Source organism: Polypterus senegalus, chromosome 6, assembly GCF_016835505.1.
Source record: "Polypterus senegalus isolate Bchr_013 chromosome 6, ASM1683550v1, whole genome shotgun sequence".
Lineage (NCBI taxonomy): Eukaryota > Metazoa > Chordata > Cladistia > Polypteriformes > Polypteridae > Polypterus > Polypterus senegalus.
The window spans coordinates 170,059,940-170,073,098 of NC_053159.1; the positions used below are offsets into that span (position 1 = coordinate 170,059,940).

Consider the following 13,159-nt stretch of genomic DNA (forward strand, 5'->3'; position numbering starts at 1 on the left):
TGATTCGAAAACCTCAGCTGCCTGGCTGATGAATATGGAGCAAGAAGGTCAGCTAAGTATGGTGGAGCTGACCCATTTAAGGCTTTAAAAACAAACACTAGAATCTTAAAATTCACCCTATAAACTAATAGGGAGCCAATGAAGAAAGACCAACACTGAAGCGATGCACTCCCTTTTTTGCTGCTGTTCAAGACTCTTTAACAGCTGCAGGCGAAACAGGGTTGTACAGGATACCCCAACACATAGGACATTACAATAATCCAAATGAAGCATGAATGAGCTTGTGTAAGTTATTAAACAACAAAAACTGTTTGACTTTGTTAATTACCCTCAGAAAGAAAAAGCTACTTTTTACCACACCACTGATCTGTTTGTCAGATGTAAAATCTGAATCCAAAACACCCCAAGACTTTTAGCATTTGGCTTTAAATACTGGACAAGTGGACCCAATGTGCTAGCAATGTTTCAGGTAACAGTAGGTTGACCAAATAGAATGACTTCAGTTTTTTGACTCATTTAACTGCAAAACGTTTAGAGCTAGTGTTTTATGTCATCTAAGCAGTTAAAAAGCTTTGTCACCAACTCTGTTTCACCTCGTTGCAATGGAAAGTAAATTTGGGTATCATAAACATAACAATGAAATTTTATACTTCGTTAGTACAGAGCAGAATGGTAATATATATAATGAGAAGAGGACTGGACCTAAGACAGGTTATGGAAACAGTAGGAGACGTTGAACTACCAACATCTACAGACAACGTCCTGCCTTTGAGGTAATCCGCGAACCACTTAAGAGCAGTACCCCAATGTCAACCCAACACTCAAACCAGTTACCATATATACTCGCGTGTAAGTTCTCCTGCGGATAAGTCGGGGCTTGATTTTACTGTATAATGCTGGTTGTATAAGTCAAATGTGGAAAACTCACGCTATTGGTCTAAGAGATTATGCTATGCTAACGCCCACGTGAGAGAGTAATCACGAAGCACACTGCCTTTTTTTCTATGTATTGTGCCTACGTGACCACACGGTAATACCCGGACTATTCCGAAGCGACGTTTGCACCGTTTTGCGTATCTCCCACCCTCATACACCTTTATCATAAGAGTATCCCTTATCTACAATGGAGCGTTCAATCAGAACAAAATATGAAGCTGGTTTTAAATTAAAAGCCATTGAAGTGGTGAAAGAAATTGGTAACTGCGCTGCTGCAACAAAATTCAACGTGTCTGAGAAACTGATGTGAGATTGGAGGAAGCAAGAAGATGTAAAAAAAAAAATAAATCTTAAGTGTCGTATTTTTCAATAGGCGTATATAAGTCGGGGTCTGATTTTATGATCAGTTTTTCAGGTTTCAAGACCTGACTTATGCGCGAGTATATATATATAACGCAGCACTCAAGTCCAATAAAATTAGCACTGCACACCTCCCAGAATTATTTGCCAACTGCAGACCATTTGCCACTCTTAGCAGCGCCAATTCTATGCTGTGAAATGTTCGGAATCCCAACTGAAACTTCTCAATTATGTTGTTATGCTCCAATAAAGCCTCTAGCTGGGTTACCACAACTTTCTCCAAAACTGTCAAGAGAAATGGTCATTTGGAAATGGGACAAAAGCAACGGGGAAGCCAAGGTTTGCGATTTGAGAATCTGTGCCCCTATTGTTCTTGTAGTAAATCTGACTAGCTGTCTCTAAACTCTGTTAATGTCTGTTCTTTATTATAACATACTGTATATGAAAGAAAAATATACTTAAGAAATGTATGTTAAAACAATCTTATTTATTTATACGTTTTTTTGTACCATTGTATTTCCCATTTCTAACTGCTAGTATGGTCTTACACAGGCATTTGAAGACATTTACATTGAACAGAGGAAGACTATCAAGACTATTTTAGAATACGCTGATAAAGTGTTTACCTATATCTTTATCCTGGAAATGCTTCTGAAGTGGGTCGCCTATGGCTTTGTGAGGTATTTTACCAATGCCTGGTGCTGGCTGGACTTTCTTATTGTTGATGTAGGTATCTTATTTTTTATATTATTTATATAAGTTAAAAGACTTAAAACTACTGTATATCTGAATTGTTGTCAGCCCGCTTGCTTCTTCTTGACACTGTCTCAGAAATGTGTTTCACTTGAGCCTTGGCAACTGGATGCCCCACTTTCTTTCTTAAAAAAAGGACCAGCTTTGTCCCCCATCTTTACAGATGAATGTATTGCTTCCAATGAGCATTATTGCAAAAGCACAAAAAAATGCTAATAAAAGAATTATGTAAATCACTTGATTCATTTGCAGTATATGGAAACCTCTTTTCCTGACAATGACGAATTGCTTTGAATAATTATTAGGGCTTGCCACATCTGTTTTTGACTAAACTAATTAACCAAACCTTGTTTCAGTGCAAGTATTTAATCAGATCTGAAATTGGATTTGGGGCTTCACAATTGTTCCCCTCATATAGTCTTATAAAGCTGTGCTTTAGAGGCCCCAAACAATGGGAGAAAATGAGACAAATATAAATCCTTTAAGCAGCAAGTCAACATGTGAGGGACTCTGCACAAAAATAGCTGGAACAGGAAAGTAGAATCTGGTTAAACTGGTTAAAAGAATTTCAGGGAAATACCAGAGTATTGTGTAAAAACCTCCACACTGCAAAAGCTGTTACAAGCTGAAATGTAGAATAAGGGATGTTATAAAGGAATTGGCTCTCTTATTCAGAGTGTGGCTGATACTGTACATTGCTAGTTTTGAACTGTTGTTTGAAGACGTGATGAAAAATAATGCATTCACTACCACCACCATAACAGCTCTAATAAGCGCCAACTACTGTTAAAGAACAGATGTCAGTCTCATTAAAAATGCTCAACAATAGCAATACTCCACTGCAGACAAGCAACACAACACATTACACACTAATTGCCGTCAGTTTGTGCAGTTACAGATGGTAAGGGAGATTAAACGTTGGGCCCACATTCTCGGTTACTTCTGTTTACAGAGAATGCCTGCCACAAGAAGATGGTTCTGATCAGATTGAGCCTCCCAAAAACACTGATTTGAAATAAGGAATTGTGTTTAATTTACAAAGAAAAAATGTTGCCAAACATGTCACCAGCAGAAGAGTTGTTCATATGTTGTCTGACCCCTGCCAGACCGTTTTAATGAATTGAATCGTCATAAGACATTTGCTTCTTAAGGTCTTAAAGGATACGTTTGGTAATTTTCAAGGCAACATTTAAAAAAAATATCTTCCCTACTCCGTCACTTTACAATGAAGAGTATGGGGCAAAGGAGAAGCTTAAAAACTTACCGAAACATCTATTTTCAGGCTAAGACAGTTTAGTATAGATTGATAGAAAGATAGTGCCTCTATCTATCTATCTGTCTATTTATCTTATAGTTCCTTTCATATCTATCTATCTATCTATCTATCTATCTATCTATCTATCTATCTATCTTTCTATCTATCTATCTATCTGTCTATCTAAAATGGCATTATATGATAGATAGATGTACACAATCTGTTATTTGGCTAATACTTTTATCTTTGACTTAATATTGTTTGCATGTTTTGTTTTTTTTTTTACATAGTTAAAGCTCAGGTGGTTAAATGACTTGCTTATGGTCACACAGTGTCCTGAAATTAAATATTTTTATAATGTAGTTTTTTTTTTTGTTTTACATCTATTTAAAATCTGCCAAATTTCTAACAAATTGGTCACCGAATTATAACTCAAATTTGGATGTGTTGACTGCCCACTCATTTTCCACTTTGAGGACAGTGTACATAGTCTTCTTTTAGGAAAATAACTAAATGAGATGCATGGCATCTGCATTTCAGAAGAGGTCATCCACATGAAGCTAAGCGTATTCAGGCCCAGCGAATACTTGGATGGGAGACCATCTAGGAAAAGCTTGGGTTGCTTCTGGAAGACGTGTTGGTAAGGCCAGCAGGGGGCGCTTACACTGTGGCCTGAATGTGGATCCCAATGCCCCAGTGCAGTGATGGGGTATTGTGCTATAAAAATGGCACAGTCATTTAGATAAGATGTAAAACAGAGGTCCTAATTCTCTGTAGTCATAAAAAATCCCTGGGCATCCTTTGTAAAGAGCAGGGTGTATCCCAATGCCCAGGCTAAATTGCCCACCACGGCCTACTTATTCTGACCCTTAATCATCCCCTGTCTCTAATTAGCTATCTCTCACCCTTTCACCACCTAACAGCTAATGTGTGGTGAGCGTACTGGCGCAAAATGGCTTCCATAACATCATCCAGGTGGATGCTGCACATTGGTGGTGGTTGAAGTGGCTCCCCACTCACTTTGAGTACTTTGAGCACCATATAAAGGTAAAGAATTATAATTATTAGTTAGGCAAGTGAGCAAGGAGGACAGAATCTTTTCCATATGCAAAGCATTGTATAATGTTTTGGCTTTTGCTGGTTCGAGATTAAACATATTCTACCATTCGTTCACCCACCCAGTAATGTAAATTTCTCAAGGGATAAGCTTCTTTTCATTTAAGAAATATAGGGTGGTCCAGATCTAATTATGCAATTTTCATTACGCTATAACTTATTAAGTTAATTACATAGAAAATCACCCTGAAAAATCCTGGGCCATCGAGAAGAGTGCGAACTGATGACATGAAGAATCGTGTTCGCGCCAAACTGGAATCGTCACCACATAAATCAAAGTCATCCAGACTATCTGGATCTGTATAATTTGATCTGGACCACCCTGTATTAATATGGAGTTTGCCAATTGGACCTTGCAATAAAAATAATTTAAAATGGTCTCATTCATACATTAGGGTTGTTTTGGGGCTTACATGTACGTGTCTTCTGCTTTAAGCTGCACTTCTTGACCCGGAAGTAGCATATAAATTATATGCCTAGTGCTGTGGGTCATTAAGTGGATATCAAGTATTTAAGTGACAGAAAAAACAAATGAAAATAAAAATTACACAGCATAGTTTAATTGCTGAATAGAGCCAACATTAATTCTAATTGATCACAATAGCTAAAGATGCACAGTGCAATCAACTGTGTACCTTGAAGTTCTCATTATAATTATCACTTCTCATTCTGATAACTTTTTTTAAGAGTAGAAGATTACAGGTCCACAGATAATGTGAATTTGCCCTTGGGATTAATAAAGTATCTATCTATCTATCTATCTATCTATCTATCTATCTATCTATCTATCTATCTATCTATCTATCTATCTATCTATCTATCTATCTATTAAATAGTGCTTTTCATCTATCTATCTATCTATCTATCTATCTATCTATCTATCTATCTATCTATCTATAAAACAAAATTCATTTTAATCACTTTTTGAACTTGGCATCAGCCACCATTTTCTGAAGGAATTAGGGTTAGAGTTATTTGCATTCTGTTTCTTTTTTTTTGTCTTCCAGCTGTCTCCATAAAAATGCAATGATGGAGTCGTCATGTATTTGTCCTTCTACACGTGTGTTTAGTTACTATGTTTCATGTTTGATAGATAATAATAACATTTTAGAATCTAAGTTACTGCTTTTTAACTGTAATTTTAAAAAAGGTGTACTGTATAGTTGCTTATTATACAGAAATATTTAATAAATGTTCTACTATATACGCAGTATTTTATATAATATTTGACATTGGCATACACTGTTAAGTAGTTAATTACTGTATACACAGAGCTTGAAATGATCAAATACAGTATAGCACAAGATAAAATGAGTGTTGCTGGAATTATAAAAATAACAAAGGTCACAAATGGTAATGAACTGCAGGCTCATTCTGCATGCTTCTCAAGTCATCTCATCAAAAATCACTAAGCAGCCTTATTAACAAGGTCATTAATTCAGAGCAGATCCCAATCATTTCCCTAATGGTGGCAGCACTGGGATATGACCAGCTGGCCACTATCAAGTCTCTAAGGATCTCGAAAGCTTTATCACCCTTTGGGAGGGCATTAGGCAAAACCAAAGGCGCAGGTCGGGCAAACACCTGAAATTCATCTCGACTTTTTTTGATTTGTAGGTTTGGAAGTTTCTTAATGTTGCTGAATACAATTTGTGTTCCCACTTACACTTATTCTTTTTTTAGGTCTAATGTGGATGTTCCATTGAAGCCTCTTTCTGAGTTCGTCCAACCCACAAGTATATTTCTGCCTTATTACACAGATATTAGGATAATTACTTTTCTGTTTTTATTTATGTAGGTGTCCTTAGTCAGCTTAGCAGCTAATGCCTTGGGCTATTCGGAACTAAGTGCCATTAAGTCTCTTAGAACTCTGAGAGCATTGAGACCTTTAAGGGCCCTGTCACGGTTTGAAGGGATGAGGGTAAGACATAAACATACTAACAATAAATAGTGCATGTGTAAGACAAAACTGTGCATGCCAAATGGTAACTGAGAAAAACACTGACTGTTTTTGAGCATTATGTAGAATACAACTGCATGCATGCTGCTTCAATGTCTAGTATGGAATGGTGGCACATTTTGTCTTTCTTAAGCCGTACATAAATATTATAAGGTATGCAATCAGCCATAACATTATAAGCAAAACCCTGTATCCCAGAATTGAAAAAAAAGAGTCACATGAAATAGTTGTCCTTATTTTTCTTACATTTGCCAGCTTTGACTAAAAGACATCTTCAGGATGCTTTATCCTAATGTATTAGTTGTAGCTTTTCTAACGCATACTTTATAAGCCATTATATTACTATACTGGTGACTGTGATTCCTTTAAGATGAGTTATCATAAGTACCCTATTTTTCACTATTGCTTTAATTTTAATTAAATGAGCAAAAAAATAATTGAAGTCTTTCTACTGTCTTTTTTTCCAGAAAGATTATTTGCTGTATTTATGCTGAAATTGTTTAGATTGAGCGCAGTCATGCAGAAACAAGATTGTCATTAGACTTTCTGTCTTCCTTCCATGAAAGACCTGTGGCACTGCAAAACTGTTATTTCTGTAAATCAGAAAACTTTCCATTAGATGTGTTATTAAAAAAAAATAATAATAATATATATAACCCTTTTCCTTTTTTCCCCCCAAACAAATTTAATTTGTTTTGATAATGAGCTGTGATCTCATGCAGGGAAACATCATAGCACTGTAAAATGTAATTAATTCTTCAAATATGGAAAATCCTTAGTTATTTAATTACAGTAGAACTCTAATTATCAGCACCCTGATTTAAAGAGCTTCCGCATTAAACCTGGCAAACCTGTGAGTGTAATACACTACTTTACTTATAATTCATAAAAACATTGCCGTGAATACCGTACTGGGTGTGTAAACACTATACTTTTAACTTCAACTCTACATTCGAGTGGCTGAGGAGCTGGTGACTCTGGGAATGTGGGCGTGGCTCACTCACCCCTCCCCAGCTCCACCTCTCGGCTACTGTCAGTTGACCATGTATACATTCTCGACTGTTTCGTTCATCTTTCATCAATTTATTTTTAACTTCAACGTGCGACAGACCATTGGTATTAAAATGTAACTACAAGTATGCACATTTTTGGCTTTGCACCCTCCCCACCATAACTTATCATCTATAAGGGAGGAGCGAAAGCTTTAGATTCATCAAAAATTTTGATCTCCAGTTTTCAACGGATCTCAGTGTTTTAGGATCCCCCTGATACCAAAAACATCAATATCTTGATGATGGGTGTGTGTTTATCTGTCTGTGTGTGTCACAGTTTCTTGAGGATAGTTTAGAGTTAAAACACCTCTTCACTGGGAAGAACACTACTTTTCCCTGATGGCAACATGAATTTGATTATTTACAAACTAAACTTTAAAGCCGAACAATATCTTCATACTTCTGTCATATCGCCTATGTCCATATATTCCATCTCTTTTCGCTATTCTGTTATTTCACAGAGTAATGATTTCCATTTGTTAGTGCTAATACGATCTTTACTTTCAGTTTTTTGAGACTTTTGAATTTGAGTACTTTCATAATCTCTAACCTGCTCTGCATGTGTATCGCAGTAATGTTTTTAAACCTCTTTACGATGTTCTACTTTGTCTTGTACTCTTTGTCTTTTCTTCTTCTACTGTTTGTTTTTTATTTCCGCCCCCGCTTGGACCTGTTAGGTTTTCAATTCATCTCTTGGCACAAAGTCTCATCTCACGGAACTTGAAACTATTCCTCTGAAAATGTCTTGTCTCTCTGAAAAAGTCTTGTCTCGTCCCAAGATTTTTTTTTATATAATAGATATAGATATATTGTAACGGATAGCCCGGCCACAGACAGATGCGACACCAGTGTCCAAAACACACACTGTTTGTTTACACTATTATTTACAGTGGTTCCACCAGCTCACTCAGTTACTCAGTCCTTTTTCCTCTCCTTGGCCGCTTCCACTCCTCCCTTGCAAGTGAGGCGGCCCCTTTTATCACGCCCTGGATGTGCTCCAGGTTCTTGGTGATGAACTTCCGGCAGCACTTCCTGGTGTGGCGGTAGTGCTGCTCTTGCACCCGGAAGCATTCCGGGCGTACACAGTTCCTGGAAAGGCAGCACTTCCTGGTGTGGCAGAAGTGCTGTCTTCCAGGGCTCAGGAACCATCCAGGCAGCACCTTGGTTCGGCCATGAACCCCCACAGGGTTGAGCTTTTCAGCTCCGTATCCGTGGCCCTTGATGGAAATCAGGGGGGCTGCCCTCTTGTGTCCAGGGAAGATATTGCCCCTTTCCTGGTCCTTCCCTGATCCAGGTGTCCTGGCAGGGCATGGTCCCTGGCCATCTGCCACACTGCCCCACACCCAGCTAAAGCCCGTAGGGCGAAGCAGCCCATCCTGTGAGGGCTGGTTCCTTTCTTGTGAGGGGGTCGGTGCATTGGAGTCCACAGGTTCCTCCTGAAAGAGAATATAAAGGTCTCGACTGCAGGTGAGCGCACCTGGATTTTGTCAGGAGACCCAGTCCTCCGTTTCTGGATCCTCCTCTTTTTTTTTTCTGGGGCATGCTGACAGTTTGGGTCTCCCTATGGGATGCAAAGAGACCTGTGCCATCTGCACCCCTGTGGCCGACCTTCGGAGTGGTGTGTTTTGGCAGCCGACATTCACTAGCCGGTTCCTTGCACACATCACCACTAGATCCGCCCCGACAGCACTATCGGCCGTCACCACCGCGTTCACTGTCGGAGCCCTCTGCTACTCGAGTCCGTTCAGAAACATCATGGCTCCTTTTGCTAGGGTCTCCCTTTCTATTTATGGTGCCAGTTTCACCTACCAGCACTGCCGCGTCTCTCCGGCTGGAGAATCCATCGTCACACCTCCTCGACCACTCTGAGCACCTCAGTGGCCTCCCGGAGAACGCTGCAAAACTGTAAAAGCGACCGGACGGGCTGAAGTATCCCCTGTAGCTCCCATATGGCCACAAGCACAGCAATTAAATCAGCCGCTCATGAGCCACACACACGCTGCACCCCTTGCGCAGCCTCTGTCGGGGTCCTTCCACAGAGAGGGAGAAAGGTTCACTGCCCCTGCTTGCACTATGCTAATAGCAGGAGGCTGGCACACATCGTCCATCCCCTTACCTGCCTCACAAGGCATATCCAGGCACCTCACCGCCGTCTGCTTCTTCAGGCCACTCCCCAGGGAATGGGACTCCAGGCGCTCCTTCATTAAGTGAGATATTTTCATTAACAGCAGGCTTACATCCTCCTCGGACTTTGTCCTGCCATCGGCTCTGGGATCGGCATCCTTCGGCCATCCAAACGCCTCTGGATGGTCTCCCCATGCAAGGTAGGCACCCGGAAAACCGCACCTCACACCCCCAAGCAATCTCTTCCGGGGTCCAGTACCTGCCTCTGGAAACCTTTCCTCCGGATGTAGCTTCCATGGCCTGGCCGCTTCTTCAGGCCCGCCGGCCCTTTTCTCGGCGATAGGCACCCTCGAGTTGCCTGCTGTCTTCAGGCCACGCCTGGCTGTTTTCTTTCCCATCGGGGAGAGGCGTTGTCCTCGCAGGCCTAGGGCGAAACACCTAGTGAGAGGGAGCTTCTCTTGTGCTGTGCCAAAACCGCGTGCATTTCGCACTGATGTGCCGGGCTACTTTACAAATTATTTATTGATGAGTCCCTGCCTTGAAACAGGCAGAGAGTTCCATCTGGAATGCCACTGTGGAAGAACAGCCTCAACACAGACAGATAGACACCAATGGTTCAAAAGCCACAACACGATTATTTAAGCTATTTACAGTTTAACCAGTCCCACACTCAACCCAGTGCCCCTGCACCAGACACCCTCAGTCCAGACCTCCACTCCTCTCCTCTCCTCTCCTCCGAGCTTTGTCCTCTTCCACACGACTCCAGCTGATGACTGGAGGGAGGCGGCCCCTTTTACGTGCTCCAGGTACCTCCTGATGAGCTTCCTGCGGCACTTCCTTGAGTGGTGGAAGTGCCACATGAGCACCCAGAGGCACTCCGGGTGTCCCTGGTAATTTCTGCCAGCACCTCCGGGTGTGGCGGAAGTGCTGACGTTCAGGGCTTCACAGTCTTCAGGGCACCACCTGGCGGTGGCCACGGGCCCCCTATGGGGTTGAGCTTACATGCTCAATTCCCGTGACCCCCACACAAACCAGGGTGGCTGCCCTCTCGTGGTTCAGGGAAGACATAGTCCCTCTCCTAGTCCCCCTTGGCGTCCTGGCTGGGCACAGCCCCCTGCCTCAATATATATATCACTGTAAAATACTTTATTTTTTTAATTTTGGGATATAAAAGTACATTAAGTTTTTATACTTACTACTAAAGCTGATTGTGTTTTAATGAATACTAAATTGGTGGCAGCCTCATTAGGGGCGTCTGGTTTAAGAAAGACTCTTTGATAGTTTAAAATTAGTTAAAACATGGACACAAAAAATTGTACTTGATTATCTAAAACTTGTACAGTTAAAAAAACAAGTTGTTGTGTACTGCACAGCAGCACCTAACAAATAATAATTTATATTTTAAATGTATGTGCTTCAAAACTAAAGTTTGTTTCAAGGCATGCTACACATTAGCTGTTGTCTGTTTGTTTTAACTGCACTGCTTGTTAGATGCACTAAACTATTACTGTGTTTTATAGCCATGACTGTAAAGCAATGAAATGATATCCTTAAAGTGACCATACTTTTAACAAAAGTGATATTCCCATTACTTTTGCCACACAGTATTTTCATATTTATGAGGATTTTATAAAAAATAAAAGGAGCTGTACAGACATTAAGTCTCTTTTTAAGCTTTCTTTAACATTGAAATTGTCAAAAAAATCTCATTTACAATACAACATTGTCCATTTCCAATGTGTATTTTAAGCATAAATGATCGGATTTTGACTAGTATATAGGTAAGTGTTGCTAAACGCCTACAATATGTTCTGTAATATAGGACATTGTGTGAATGCTATATTATATACAGTACTAGCAAAGCTATATGGGATGCTGTAGTGTACCTGTTTTGACTAAATACAAAGAGATAACACTACAACGCACCAGAGAAGCATGACATAAGAGATTGGAAGTTACACAGTAAACGTTTTATTTGTAGGGTAGAAAAAATTATAACAGTAACAACAGGAAGAACAGAACAGTACTGTGAGCGCAACCGCTTTGTATACAAGAGACACGTGTAGTGTGCGGGAAGCTAGAGCATTTGTTGCCTCCGGTTATGTCCTTTATGTTCTCCAATCAGGATTTCTGAACTCAGAAAAAAAGAAAGAGAGTTTATTTGTTCCCAGGGGGAAATTTGGCTTTTTACAGAAGCCCTTTTAATATAAGGATATATAAATACTGTGGGTGTGTATACACACTACCAGTCAAAAGGTTAAGAACACCTCAGTTTTTCCAGTTTTTCTTCAAATTTAATCACTTGAACTGCAATGAATGACCTAAAATGGTGAAAAGTTAAGCAGTAAACTGCCAGAGGTTTGAATTTAAAATTTAGGTCAGCAAAAACTGAGTAAAAAAGGAAATTTTAGAATATAACAAATGGGCCTTCATCAGGGGACAACCAAAAGGTTTCAACCTACAGATGTTCTGCAGCAATTAAAGTAAATTAAGCCGTGAAAACAATTTGTACAGGTGTCCGAACTTCTGTTGATTACTTAAAACCCTCTGTCTGTCTATCTTAAAGCAGAGTTGGAACAGACTTTGGTGACTCATAGATACCAATGTGAATATATTTTGGCCATGTGAGTTTAAAAAGAAGTTGACAGGGAATTAGGCTGAATTGTGTGTTACTACACCCTCTGAAGTACTACTTGGCAATATTCCAGTAAAGACAAGAAAACAACAAATAACAAATGACATGCGATAGAGCATTATTACTCTTAGAAGTGTAGGCCTTTCAATTAGAGTAATTACAAAAAAAGAAATCAGGGAGTCCAGTGGTGTCCTACACAATCCAAAGGCCACTGGAAATTGGAAACTGATAGGAAGAGATCTGGCAGTCTCAAAATCACAATCAATCGGTAGACAAGTTTCTGAGGGTCACCAGCTTGCGTGATTGGCGCCTCACAGCACAATAACCAGTTTCTTGGTTTTGCTGATGTTTCATTGCAAACAATTCTTTATTTACCACGAAACAAAGTTTTCCACCTGACTCCTCTCTTCTTTCTCATCCCCCTTATTGATACACTCCCTAAGTGCAGCGACATCTTGAGAATTTGTGCAAGTGACATGACTTGTTTAATTTCCATTTATGTATTTATTTAATAAGATTAGGGGACTATGGGTGTATATGTGGTCGGACATTGTCCAAACGGACACTATGCAGCACATAACAGTTTACAATGAGAAATCAATCCTACCACCTTTCCAATAAATTAAACACCAGATTCATTAAACAGAAGCAAAAATTGTGTGGTGCTGTGTTATGACTACACTTCCTCCCAGATACCTGAAGCAGTTCATGGCCCACTAAATATCTGTGTGGAGTTCTGTCCGTATGGATTGTCAGTGAGTATTTGAGTTTCCCCACAAAATTCCAAGCATTACTTTTAATTAACATATATGGAATGGATCCTAAGAGTTGGGAAAAATTCTTATTTGTGCAATTTAAGTATTAAATGAAGCTTAATAGTAATGTATTTAATGTAAAAGTTTAACATGTGGAAACTAAAGTTGTTCTATAACATGGCACAGTGGAAGGTCTAGAGTTGGAGTAAAGCT

The 13,159-nt window shown here is 39.8% G+C and overlaps 1 protein-coding gene across 7 annotated transcripts in view; it reads left to right on the forward strand.

The window, feature by feature from the left end:
* scn1laa (sodium channel, voltage-gated, type I-like, alpha) overlaps nt 1–13,159 on the forward strand; it is a 286,959-nt gene that overhangs the window by 226,289 nt on the left and 47,511 nt on the right. For all 7 annotated transcript variants that reach the window (XM_039757524.1, XM_039757526.1, XM_039757520.1 and 4 more), the window contains exons 20-21: nt 1,849–2,022; nt 6,219–6,341. In XM_039757524.1, coding sequence (XP_039613458.1) covers nt 1,849–2,022; nt 6,219–6,341 — 297 coding nt within the window. The remainder of the gene's footprint in view (nt 1–1,848; nt 2,023–6,218; nt 6,342–13,159) is intronic.